General features: G+C 44.9%; 1 protein-coding gene across 1 annotated transcript in view; it reads right to left on the bottom strand.

Annotated features, from left to right (window-relative positions):
* ARHGAP25 (Rho GTPase activating protein 25) overlaps positions 1–12,829 on the bottom strand; it is a 90,595-nt gene that overhangs the window by 45,040 nt on the left and 32,726 nt on the right. The window contains 2 exon segments of the mRNA XM_030310739.2: positions 3,798–3,940; positions 3,943–3,996. Coding sequence (XP_030166599.1) covers positions 3,798–3,940; positions 3,943–3,996 — 197 coding nt within the window.

Below are 12,829 nucleotides of genomic sequence, written 5' to 3'. Positions count from 1 at the left end.
GTGATGCCTTGTTAGATTACATTGCATGTCTTTAATTATTACTGAGACTGAATTTTTTATATACATGTATTGGCTCTTATATTTCTTTGGTAAATTGTCTATTTGTGTCATTTGCTCATTTTCTATTGAACTATTTGGACTTTTAAAAATAGATTTGAAAGAATATTTTAAATATTAAGAATATTTGTTTATGATATTCATATATATAATATTTTCTTCCTTATTATTTGCCTTTTCACTTTATGATGTTGGTTTTTAAGATACAGACATCTTTAGTTATGCAATTAAATTAGTCTTTCCCATGTGCTGTCTTTGTTGCTTATGCTATGCTTAAAAAACACCTGCCTTCCAAAGATTATGCAGATAACTGCATTTTCTTCTAGGATTTTTATGAACTTTTTTTTTTTACATTTAAGGTCTTTAGTCTATCCAAAATCATGAATGGTATGAAACATAGCATAGAAATATACCTTTACTTTTTCCAAGAATTTAGCTAATGTCTGTAACTTTTATGCCATTCTAGATGTTTGCAAGGTCTATGAATCTCAAAACAACATTAATGATAGCAATTAACAAGTACTTTATTCTTTGGGGGTCGCCTGGGTGGCTCAGTTTGGTTAAGCGTCCAACTTCAGCTCAGGTCAGGATCTTGCAGTTTGTGGGTTCGGGGCCCCACAATAGGCTCTGTGCTGACAAGTCAGAGCCTGGAGCCTGCTTTGGATTCTGTGTCTCCCTCTCTCTCTGCCTCTCCCCTGTTCATGCTCTGTCTCTCTCTGTCTCAAAAAATAAATAATAAAAACATTTTTTAAAAAAGTACTCTATTTTTAAATTTGTTTTTAGTTTATTTATTTTGAGAGAGAGAGAGAGAGAGAGTGTGAGCAGGGAGGGGCTGAGACAGAGAGGGAGAGAGAAAGAATCCCAAGAAGGCTCCACACTGTCAGCACAGAGCCCCAGAGCCCAGCACGGGGCCCGAACCCACGAACTGTGAGATCATGACCTGAGCTAAAACCAAGAGCTGGCCGCTTAACCGACTGAACCACCCAGGCACCCCAAAAGTACCTTATTTTTAATAGATTTTCCTTTACCTTAATGAAATAACGTATGGATATAAAGCAGACAAGGATGCCCAGTTAACTCTTATTTGTAATAATAATATAAAAACATCACCCAAATAAAGTATAGAATGTCCATACAATAGACTGTTCAGCCACCATTAAGAATTATACTGTAGAAGAATATTTATAATAACTTATGACTTATCATTAATTTTAAATTAAAGAATATTATTATACTAATTTGTATTTAGAATAAGTGGAGTTTCTAATTATATATTATAGAAAGAACTAGAAGAAGTGAGGATTTAGGTGGTTATTTCTTGTTGATGGGATAATTTCATTTTCTGCTTTGTGTTCTCTGCATCTCCCAAATTTCTGCAATGCACACAGATAGCTTTTGTGATTAAAAAAAAAATCTATATAAAATAAAATCTTCTTCTAATACATTATCATCTTACTCCTAAAAGCTTTAAAAACTTTTTATAACTGAAATGAGTAACTGATTTATCAAATGCTTCTTGCAGCCACAATTTAGGGGTTGCGTAGTTTTTCCTTATTTGATTTATTGATCTCACCCTATTGATCTCAACCTATTGATCATATTGTATTAACAGATTTCCTTTAGGAAAAAAAAAAAAAACATAGTTGGCATCCTAGAAGAAGCTTTACCTAATTATCCTAGGCTACTTTAATCCTGAGAGGATTTTGAGTTCCCTCCTTCAGAAGTAAAGGAGAGAAGCTAGGACCTCCAATAATTTATTTAAACCCTTGACATCAGTTTATGTTTTCACAAAACAGTTTTTACACATACTTCATATTATTTTGAGCCTGTGGTAAGTGCAGGACAGGTATGATTGTATCATTTACAAAAGAAGAAAGAAGGGCCCAGAACAATGAAATAATCACATGGCCAGACAGTAGAAGAGCCAGGAAAAGACCCAAGCTTGGACATATGACACCTCTCACCGTCTACACCCCGTGGAAATAACCCCACTGAGCCATCCTCTCTGCTGATCTGGGAAGGCTAATGTATTAGTGCCGCCTCCCTCATGAAGTGCCGACTTCCTACATCGGCTACTCACCATCACCTTAGCCTATAATTGCTTGGTTCTGATAGGGCCTGGGTTGTTCGTAAGTAAAAGAAAGTCTGGCTACCAGGCACAGGACACTGAGCAAGAACCCAGTCTGTGGTGGGGTCTCTGGCCCTTCTCCAACCTTTGCAGTGACCGACACCCACAGCCCTCAAGTGGGAGGGCCTGCTTAACCAGGTGCTGCTGATGTGTCACAGATCCCGAAGCTTAGTTCTAAAGAGAACTGCACTCTCCCAAAATGACTGTCTAGTTTCTTTACGTACCCTGCCATCCAGCCTCAATATCCTTACCCTTCTTGGGGCTTTTTTCTGAATCCAGAAGGTTCTGGAATCTGTGTTCCCGAATAGGCTCCTTCTGGCCACCCCGCTCTTCCACCTCCACAAACATGAGCTCTAGATGGGGTGACCAGTCATCCTGGTTGCTCCAAGACATGCAGTTTATACCTGGGGTCCCAGGATAATTGCTAATGGCACCCCCTTTCACTTTCATGCACTACTTTGGCCATGAGGAATCACTAGTCCCAAGATTTAGGACCAAAGTCCTCTCTGACCCCATCCATTCCATCTGGAAATCCATTCCATCTGGAAGTTCTGTTTGCTGTACTTTCAAAGTATACCCAGAACCTGATCATCTTCCTCTAGCCCACAGTTCCCACCGACATTCTAAATGAGACAACTTCTCACCTAGATTACCACCATGCCTCCTGCCTCTGGCCCTGAATCTATTTTTGAACACCACAGCCAGGGCCATCTTTTTACAACATAAGCCAAAGAATATCCCCTTTCTTCCCCATAGCCCAGTGCTTCCCCATAGCCCTCAGTGTAGTGGTCTTCTTTGCTATCTGCACTGTGACCCTCAAGTCTGCCCTCCCCTCTTCTGACCCCATCTCATTCCCTAGTTCCGTTGCCTCCATGTTGACTCCTTGCTATTCCCAGTGCACAGCAGACATGTTCCACCTTCGTGCCTTTGCACTGCTTTTTCCTCTCTGCCTGAAGCCCTCTTTCCCCAGAGACCCACCTGACTAATTGCCTCTCTCCACAGCCATACTGACCACCCTTTGTAAAATTGGTACCACATCCCCCAAATGGTTGATCTCTCCTTACTCATTTTTTTTTTCTTGGAACTAGTTGTTCCTTAACAAACCACATACTCTCCTTATTTATTACTTTCTGTCTTTCCCCTATCTTCTAATTTCTACATGCAGGGACTTTTATCTGTTTTACTCACTGGTTGATTTCAAGTATCCAGAACAACCTGTCCAGAACACCTGGACATATGTACCTATGTCCAGTACATAATTGATGTTCAATAAATATTGGTCGATCAAACAAACCAATTCTCCTGAACACAAATCTACTCTCTGAGCCCTCATACACCGCGACCCCTCCAAGACCATGTCGCCAGCCTTGACTTAAAGGCTGCGGTTGGGAAGCTCCTCAGTGCGCACCCCCGGTCTTGGCCGTGGAGGATCACCTGTCATCTCTGCGACTCAGTTTACCTGCCTAAAAACTGGTGGAAAGGAGAAAGGGAACACTTCTCGGATGGATGCGGTCCAGTCCCAGGGAGAAGGCCTGCGGGTGCCCTCCCCCGCCTGCGTGCGCACACAGGGGACCCCTGCCAACAGGGACCAACAGCCTAGCCGGTCTGGTACCTGCGGCTTCACGTCCTCTTCGTCCTTGTAGTAGTAGAGCTGCTGTGCCCTCAGCACAAAGTATCTCTGCTGCCAGTTCTTCACGATGGACCTCTGCTTCTTCAGCCAGCCCATCTTGATGGGCCTCTCCAGCGGGTGGGGGCGGACGGCTGGTGGAGGGCGGCCATCTGCTCGCCGGTCATCACGCTCCTGGACCGAGCTGTGGAGAGGAACAGACAGGCAGGCTGGCTGAGGGACCTGAAGCGGCGTGCAGAGAGGGTGGGCGCCGAGGCCACAGAGGGAGCCCCAGGGGGCCGCGTCCCAGTCAGGCAGGGCTCACGGGGCCGGGCTTGCAGGAGGGACAAAGCCCCGAACCCCCAAGGGGCAGCCGAGGGGCCTGCTCAGGACGCAGGCTGGCCGGGAACAGGGAAGCCGGAGGCAGCCGGAGGCCCGATGCGTAAGAAGTCCGGAGCCCGAGGCCGGCCCCGTCATTCTGCAAAGAGAAAGGCTGGCTGGAGCCTTCTGAAGAGGAAGTGGCCGCAGCATCTGACAAAAGTGCTTCCTTTTTCCTGCGTGGGAGTCGGTATCTGACAAGAGAGAAAACAGTGCCCGCTCGGAGGGTTCGGGGACTCCCACGCAGCTGCAGAGGCAGCCGGAAGCTGGCCGGGCACTGTCCCCAGGGCAGGAGCTGGCGCGCCCGCTGGGACCTCGCGTCGTCCGGCAGCGTGCCTCCCCAGCAGGCCCCGAACCCCCTGCCCAGTCCACGCCCCCAACGTGCAGGAAGCTGGCACCTCCTTGAATGCTCCTGCCCAGTGTCCCTGAGTGCCGCTCTGTCCCCTGCCCTCTGAGAGTGTTTACAGCCCTTTATGCTCCACCAGGGGCCTCACTGTAGCTGCCTTCCTACCACAGGATCAGCCAGATGGGCCCTTCCATGCGCTGACGACACACAAGCACTGGAAAGGAAAATGAAATCTGCCAGCAGAAAACAGCAGGGGAATTTGAATTCAGACCCTCAACCCTTGGTATCTCGCAGTTGGTTTTTGTTTTCACACCAGAGCTCTGCTGTCACTGGATCGATCCAAAGTGTCCACAGCTTGTCTCCAAGGTAACTCCAGGGTGGGATACTGTCTCCTTTCTTTCCTCCCCAGCAATCTATCAGCAGGCCTGTGGTCCTGCTGAACATATCCTCTGAGCCCCACCTCCCTTCTTTCCTGCCAGTTCTACAGTGCCCTTCTACAGAGTTCCACCACATCAGAGTGCCATCCTGGCTACATGCTGCCAGCCCCCAGTGCCTGCACTCCTATCCTTGATGGAAGAAGTCTCTGTCTTACAGCCCCTTTCTTCAGCTTTTGCAGGTCTGTGGAACATTCTTGACTCAGCTGAATGCAGCCAACTTCACTCTTACCCACTTCACCCAGCCTGGTTGGAGACCAGCTCTTCCTTTTCTGGCTCTTGGACACTTGAGTACAATACACAACTTCTCTGAGCCTCAGTTCCTTGCTTGTTAACAGGATAATAATTCTATGGAATTATCGTGGAGATTAAACAAGCTAACATATATAAATATATATAACTTGGATAGTACCTGGTCCAAAGTAAGCTAAAGTCACTTGTTAGTTTTATTAACAGGTACATTACTTCCTGCTACAAGGTTGGGAGATCATCTCTGACAGCTTCCTAAACTTCCCTCTGCATTTGAGAATGTTGCTCTGTAATCAACTTCTTCTCTTCCTTCATTCCTATCTTTAACGCGTTGAATCGACTTTTCCTATTGCTTTTGACTCCTTTCTTTCTATCTCCTTCTAGGCCTGTGGTTTTCAAACTTTATCTATGCTCATGGCATACTTCTGGATACCAGAATTTCATATGACCCTCACAGACTAATTGTATTCAGAGTTATCCCCTATTTACATGTTTTACCCTTCAGTCCTGTATTGCTGTCTCCAGAGGACTCTGTTCCCTTGATCCTCACAAGGAGCCTCTGTTCCTGTCACATACATTGTAACTTTGCAGTGACCCCTCACCTCCCACTAGAGATTGGAGAGATCATAGCATGTGGTACACCAGGAGACAAAGCATACTTGATTCTTCCTCCTTTTAGACAGATATCATCTGAACAGTGCAGAAACTCAGTTGCAGAAAAAAGTCATTTGACATTTTGATGCCAACTTGGCAGCATGCTTGCAAAGGGTTTGCTTTGTATCAGTGTGTCCTAGCACCCCAGTTAAGAATTTTATCTTAGGAGCATCCGAGTGGCTCAGTCAGTTAAGCAGCAACTCTTAATTTCGGCTCAGGTTATGATCTCACGGTTAGTGAGATGGAGCCCCACGTTGGGCTCTGTGCTAAGAGGGTGGAGTCTGCTTAGGATTCTCTCTTTCCTCTCTCTGCCCCTCACCCGCTCATGCTCTTTCTCTCTCTCAAAATAAACATTAAAAAAAAAAAAGAATTTTATCTTAGATCTTGCTCCTCAGTTAACCACTGTCTTCATGATCTTCCATCTTCCACCTGTCACTCAAAGAACAGCCACTCTGAGGCTAGTCACGTACTGTAAGTCTGCGTAAATGATCTAAAAGAATGATAGGAGGGTCTTGGCAAGAATACAATGGGGAGGAAGGAATTTGAAGAACTGTATACAGCTCTGTCTCTCTAGGTCAGAGACCATTACTTGCAAAGACTCCTGTCTGTCCTAGAAGGAGGATAGATTGTAGGCAGAAATGAAAAGAATGGTTCACACAGAATTTGTTTAAAAAATGGAAGAGTGAGGCATTCCAGCAAATTTGGGGGAGTTCTCCTTCAGCTTAATAGCCTCAGCATAGCCTAGCCCAATGTGACCATTTACCTGAAGCAGCATCAGACTTGGGAGGGAGGGCCACCTTCCTAACAGGGGCATAATGAGGAGCCTTTAGTTTGGCTTCTGAGGTGATGTCACCACATGAAGCCAGCCCAGGAAGGAAGAGAAACAAGCAGATGTCACATGAATGTTTTGAGGACTCAGGCATCCTGAGCCACCCCCAGAGACCCAAAGAAATTGTTAGAACCACAATGGGAGAAACCACAGGTCTCAAACAGCATTGAAGGAGTGGATGGAGGAAACAGAAGCCAAAAAGACACTATAATTGAAAAGAATTAACTCAGCACAGCACTTAGTTGCTGGGATATTCATCTGTGGTTAGTTCTGTGAAATGTTATGCTCTGTTGTGGCAAAGACAATGACAAACATGTGAAAACAAAACATCCTTTAGAAATATCTGTGCATCATAGGATGGCCTGCAAAAGCAAGAGGAGGTATGGAGAACTTATGTTCTCAGACCTGGCCAACAGGGACTTTGATGCCCTTGTGCCTTATAGGCAACCACCTTGTCTGCCTGCATATGGTCAAGGCCTTGACTGACCATCTTTTATATTCCAGAAGTGATACCATTCCCCCACACCTCCACCCAATGCTTCTTGAGTACCTGTTCTCATCCTCATTGTGAGTGGTATGGCTACACACCACAGTTTGAGTGTGGATAGCTCTGTACAAGCCTCCACAAGGCTAGAATTAGTCCCAAACACTGCAGAGGTGACAGCTAGGGCTCCAATGAGCCAGTGGCTAAGGCTAAGGGAGCTTTCTGTCCCATGTCAGAGCTATCTCCCACCTTGGCCTTCAGCATTGCTTACCAGCCAGACCTATCATGAAATGATTCAAATATCAAGGAGGAATCCTGATGGGCTTTAAGTTTGACTTGTTTGGGCTAAATTTCCTTGTTAGCTCCTTGAACAGTCTCTCTTCTTTGTGGGTGTGACTTGTTCCCAGATAAAGTAAACAAAGAAATCTGTTACTATTAATGGAGCTGTTTCTCATAATGAAAATAAAAACTGTGATAAGCTTCGCTTGTGAGCCAGTCATTGCACACAGAGTGCACGCTCCCAGCCCTGGGGGAAGGAGATCTGAGCCAGGCTGTGGGCTGGAGAAGGGGCTGCGGGCAAACGAGGCAAGGTGGGAAGTCAGAAGGCAGTTGCTAAGTGTTTACAGAAAACTCTGGGGAAGTGGGAAGTGAGGGCTTCCATAAAATCAGAAACCCAGCCTTACTTTAGTAGAGAGAGAAAGAAGGACCCCCTAGTACTGTGCTGTCCAACACAGTATCCACTTGCTGTGAGTGGCTATGTATATGCAAATGAATTAAAATATATTAAATTTAGTTCCTCAGTCACACCAGCTACCTTTCAAGTGCTCAGTAGCCCCATGTGGCTCACAGCTACAGTATTGGACAACACAGATAGAGAATATTTCCATCATCACAGAAAGTTCTACTGGTTAGCACTTCCTGGAATCTGAGTGTTATCATTACTAAGCATGAAACAAAAATGTATTATAAATGATGGGGCAGCATTTCATCAAATAGAAAATCAAGCTAGAGGTCCCTGAGAAGAAGTATCTTCAGGTGGCTGAGTGAGGAACTTGATCTGAGAGGTACTATGGAGGCACTTCATGTACCTTGGCAAGGGAGGCCCATGAGAAAATATGGATGAGTTACATAATAGTACATCCAGTGTATGCTGAATTTTACTCTGCATTATGGGAGGGCACCAAAAAGAAAAGAGAAATGGAAGAAATGCCACATGCCCAGAAGTGCCAGATGATGCTTCTGCAGTAGAAGTTACCTACTCTCTGCCCCAAGTTGGAGCAAGAGAAAATTCAAGACAGAAGTATAAACAGAGAAGTCATCTTGGGAAGCATGATCACTTCCTTTCTTCATCTTCCCATCTTCTGACCCCTAACCCCAAAAATAATCAATCACAAAATCTTCTAGGGGCCAACTTTTGAGATATTTCTTCTATCTGCTCTCAACTCCACTTCAGTTTTTCTTCTATTTTAGATGGCTTCAAATCTATGGGTGAGATGCTAATAGTTCATTCAAAGCTGGGTATTTTCTCAATATGATGATATGAGCGGTGCATTAGTCTGAGAACCATGTTTAAATGGCTTTGAAAAAAGAGTAGAATTTACACGCTTCACCCCCCAGAAACCCTCTCTTGAGCTGCAGTCTCAACCATCCAACTGCCTGCAAGTACCTAGGTAGGAATCTCAAGGTCACCACATTGCTAGTGAATATATCACCTTCCCTTCCTTACCTCCACCATTCCCTTTGCCTTGCACCCACAAACACACCCAAACCTGCTTTACCTCCCTTGATCTCCATGATGTGCTGTGAGTGATGTCTTCCCAGCCAACCAACTAAACCAGAAAGCTGCCCCATTCCACAGAGTCACCACAACCAACAACGCTCTCTCTCTGATCTAACCTTCCTCTCTATTCACCCCCTCCCTGATTTTGTGGACCCTTCTATTCTCTTTCTGGATTTCCACAATAGTTCCTGATGTGTTTCTTCTCCTACCAGTCTCACCTCCAGTCCATTGGTGACATTATCTATGACATGGTCCTTCTAAAACACAAATCTGCTCATGTTACTCTCTTGCCTAAAGCCTCAGATGACCCTCCAACCCCTTCATCCTAAAAGATGTGGGCTAAACTCCCTACCAGGAGTTCTGAGCCCATATTTTTCCTCCTGCATTTCCTGCTCCTTTTCCACACACATACTGCACTTCTCCCTGCCCATCCCCGACCACCCCCAATTTGACCTCTTGGAAAGCTCTTGTTCATCCTTTAAGACTTACTTCAGGCCACATCTCCCATGAGAAGCCTTCCTAGCCCTGTCAGACTCAGTCACTCCGTGTGCTCTGGTATCTCTTAACTGGGAACACATGTCCATCAAAACACTTCTCATCCTGCCTGGTCCTTTTTTCTTACTCTGTCTTCCCTCCCCATGTATGCTCTAAGGACATAGGGGCTTTTCCTTTGGATTTGCTCATCTTTGAATCCCCAGCAGCTAACACAGTGCCTGACAAAGAGAAGGCAGAGGGCACAGGCTTCCACATATGTAGCCTTGGGTGAGTCATATTCAATCTGTGAGGACCCATTTCCTCCTCTGTGAAATTGTGATAATGATATATACCAGGCTGGTGGCTAGTCTATAAGAATGAATAATGATAGGTGGACAGACCCAAACCACTGTCTGCTTCTTAGAACATGGGCATTAAATGGAGGTTATTATTATTAAAATGGACTAAATTTTATGTTAAATGGGAGAAAAGACAAAGATGAGAGAAGGGATGAAAGGAAGGAGAGAGGGAGAAAAGGAAAAAGGGAAGACTGGTCGGACATTGTACAATATTCCAGGTGCAAATCCAGAGGCCTAATTTGGACGGTTGTAATGGAGAAAGATAGAATAGGAGAGGCAGTTGTGAGGTGAACCACCAGACCTCAGCACCTGGCCAAACAAGGAGTAGGAGGCGAAGACTTGTGTGAGCGTTGGGGTCACCTCGAGTAAGGTAGCCTTCTCCATCTGTTCGTGTGACATACATTGGCTGAGCACGTGGTGTGCACCAGGAACCATGTCCAGTTCTGGGATAGAAGATCACCCAGATACAACCCTGTCCCCCAAATAGCTCAAGGATCTGGAACACCTAGTCATAGAGGCAGGGAAGGAGGTCAGAAGACAAAGTGGGTTTGAACAGACAGGGGAATCCAGTTCCTGGCATGGAAGGATGCAAGGCTGGACCAAGAGCTGTAGACTTTTCCAGAGCTCTGGTGTTGGCTGGTAAAGCCTGGGAATTAAGAAAGAGATTAGGGGGAGAGGTGCAAGTGAATGCCAGGAGATTGGAGTGCTGTGAAAATTTCAGATCTGAAAAGTAGCACAACAGATGTTCAGAAACCAAAGAAAAGCCTGGGCACACAGGGCACTGGCACAGAGGGAAGCGCTTTTAAATCGAAGCTATGGAGATAAACTTAGGTAAGGGACAGAAAAGGTTACTGTTTTCCTTGGGACTTTAAAAAGACCTTACAGAAAGTCTAAATATGGGAAAAAGGAAGTGCAGCAAGAAAATCCATGATCACCAAGAGTTTGGGGATAGAGCAGGGGCTACCACTTGGAAGGGCAAAATGAGAGGAAAGAGGCTGTGATTCTGTGCCAAGCAAAATCCAGGGCCAGTTCAGGCCCATTTCACATCTCTGGGCCAGGAGCAGTCTTTGGAGCAGATGGTGCCTTTGAGTGGAGAAATGGGTTCCTCTGTCTCTGGATGGATGGATGCAGCCCCACACCAGAGTAATAGCTTGATGAGAGGAGCACCAGTGGGTTTCAGCCCTATTCACCTTTTCCGTCAAGGCCTTAGTACAGTGCACACTTACACAACCTCACATGTTCGGCAAGAGCTCATTTAAGGATACAAAGCACCATTCAAAAGCAAGAGGTTCTTTTTGAAGAAGTATTCGAGTTTCTGATCTCAGTTTTTTCTCTCAGAAAGGTATATTTGGCTACAAAGGTAAACTGGAGGCCCCATGGCCTCAGGGATAAACATCTTTGTGTTTTTATCACAAGTCTGCAGGTGATAAGTTGCTGGAACTATAAAGAGATTCTTGAGAGCAAGAACCATGTCTTATTCATTTCAGTATCCCGAGGAGCTTCAGTGTCTGGTGCAGAAAAGTTAACTGGGAGGAATGAAGAAATTAGGGAGGTGTATGTGTGCATGTGTGCGTGAGAGAGGGGTGTGTGTGTGTGTGTGTGTGTGTGTGTGAGAGAGAGAGACAGAGACAGAGACAGAGACAGAGACAGAGAGAAGGAGAGAGAGAGAGTTATGGAGAGAAAATAATGTTGAGTAATGTTCAAATAAAAGATTCATAGCATGGATTTTTAACAACAACAAAAACCCTTTCTCTCTTATCTCTTTAATTAACCAATCAGAAAATTTTATTGGTCATTTCTTATAAGCAGGGCAGAGGGCTAGGTAATGGGCCGGGTTTAAAAACTAGAGGAAACCTTCTAAGTTAAGATTGAGACTTGTAGGGTTTCAAATATTTACTGTGCACCCTGGCACACAAAAATTCATTCCACCACCCCCTGTTGCCAATGGCTGCCCCAGTCCCAGCCCTAATTCTTGATGACATCAGCCATGTCACACTCTCCTTGTATAAAATAGGGGGGTTCGTAATCAGTCATGAATCAAGAAGTGTTAAGGAGAGATTAGCATCTAGTTGAGGCTTTCTTTCTGGTAAAATTAGAATGGGAAAAGAGTTGCACTGATGAAGACAATGGAATCAAAGCTCAACCATCAACAAGTAGGTTCCCAAGGGCCCAGTGGTTTTACCAATTTCTTTTTTTTTTTTTTTTTTTTTTTTTTTTTTTTTTAAATTTTTTTTCAACATTTATTTATTTTTGGGACAGAGAGAGACAGAGCATGAACGGGGGAGGGGCAGAGAGAGAGGGAGACACAGAATCGGAAGCAGGCTCCAGGTTCTGAGCCATCAGCCCAGAGCCCGACGCGGGGCTCGAACTCACGGACCGCGAGATCGTGACCTGGCTGAAGTCGGACGCTTAACCGACTGCGCCACCCAGGCGCCCCAAGTTTTACCAATTTCTTCACCAATCTAAACATACCTTCTAGAAGAGTATCTGGTTAAATGAAGTTTCCCAATATATATTTGTTAAGTGAAATAAACATTTTAGAATGAAAAGCAAGCCACTATCAGGTATTGTATATATGCAACAAATATTGACCAGTTTACCTGTTCACGGGATTTCTAGGTGCATTCACATGCGCCCACTCCAGCAGAGTGGCCAATAGAAGATAGAAAGCCTGATCTAATAATGATGTGTATCTATAGTGATATATTATTGAGTGTTTACCACATGCCAGCCACAATGCAAACACTTTATAAATCTAGTTTCATTTAATGCTCATGCTAACTCTTTATGGGAAACACAATAGCTGTCTTACAGACAAGGTCATCTCTGTCTTACAGACAAGGATCTGAAGCTCACAGAGGTGAAATGAATGGCCCCATTATACTGCTAGAAATTGGATTTCAAAGCCCAATGCCCATATGTAGACTACACTGTCCACAGGGAAGCATGTATTCTAGTGGTAAAGAGAGGCACCTAAATTGGGAACCAATGTGTAACACAGTGACAAAAGACAGTGCTGAAAGCCCAAACCCATCACAGAGACTGTCCTGA

The sequence above is a fragment of the Lynx canadensis genome, chromosome A3 (genome assembly GCF_007474595.2).
Source record: "Lynx canadensis isolate LIC74 chromosome A3, mLynCan4.pri.v2, whole genome shotgun sequence".
Lineage (NCBI taxonomy): Eukaryota > Metazoa > Chordata > Mammalia > Carnivora > Felidae > Lynx > Lynx canadensis.
The sequence above is the reverse complement of the archived record's forward strand: the minus strand, read 5'-3'. Positions and strand labels throughout refer to the sequence as shown.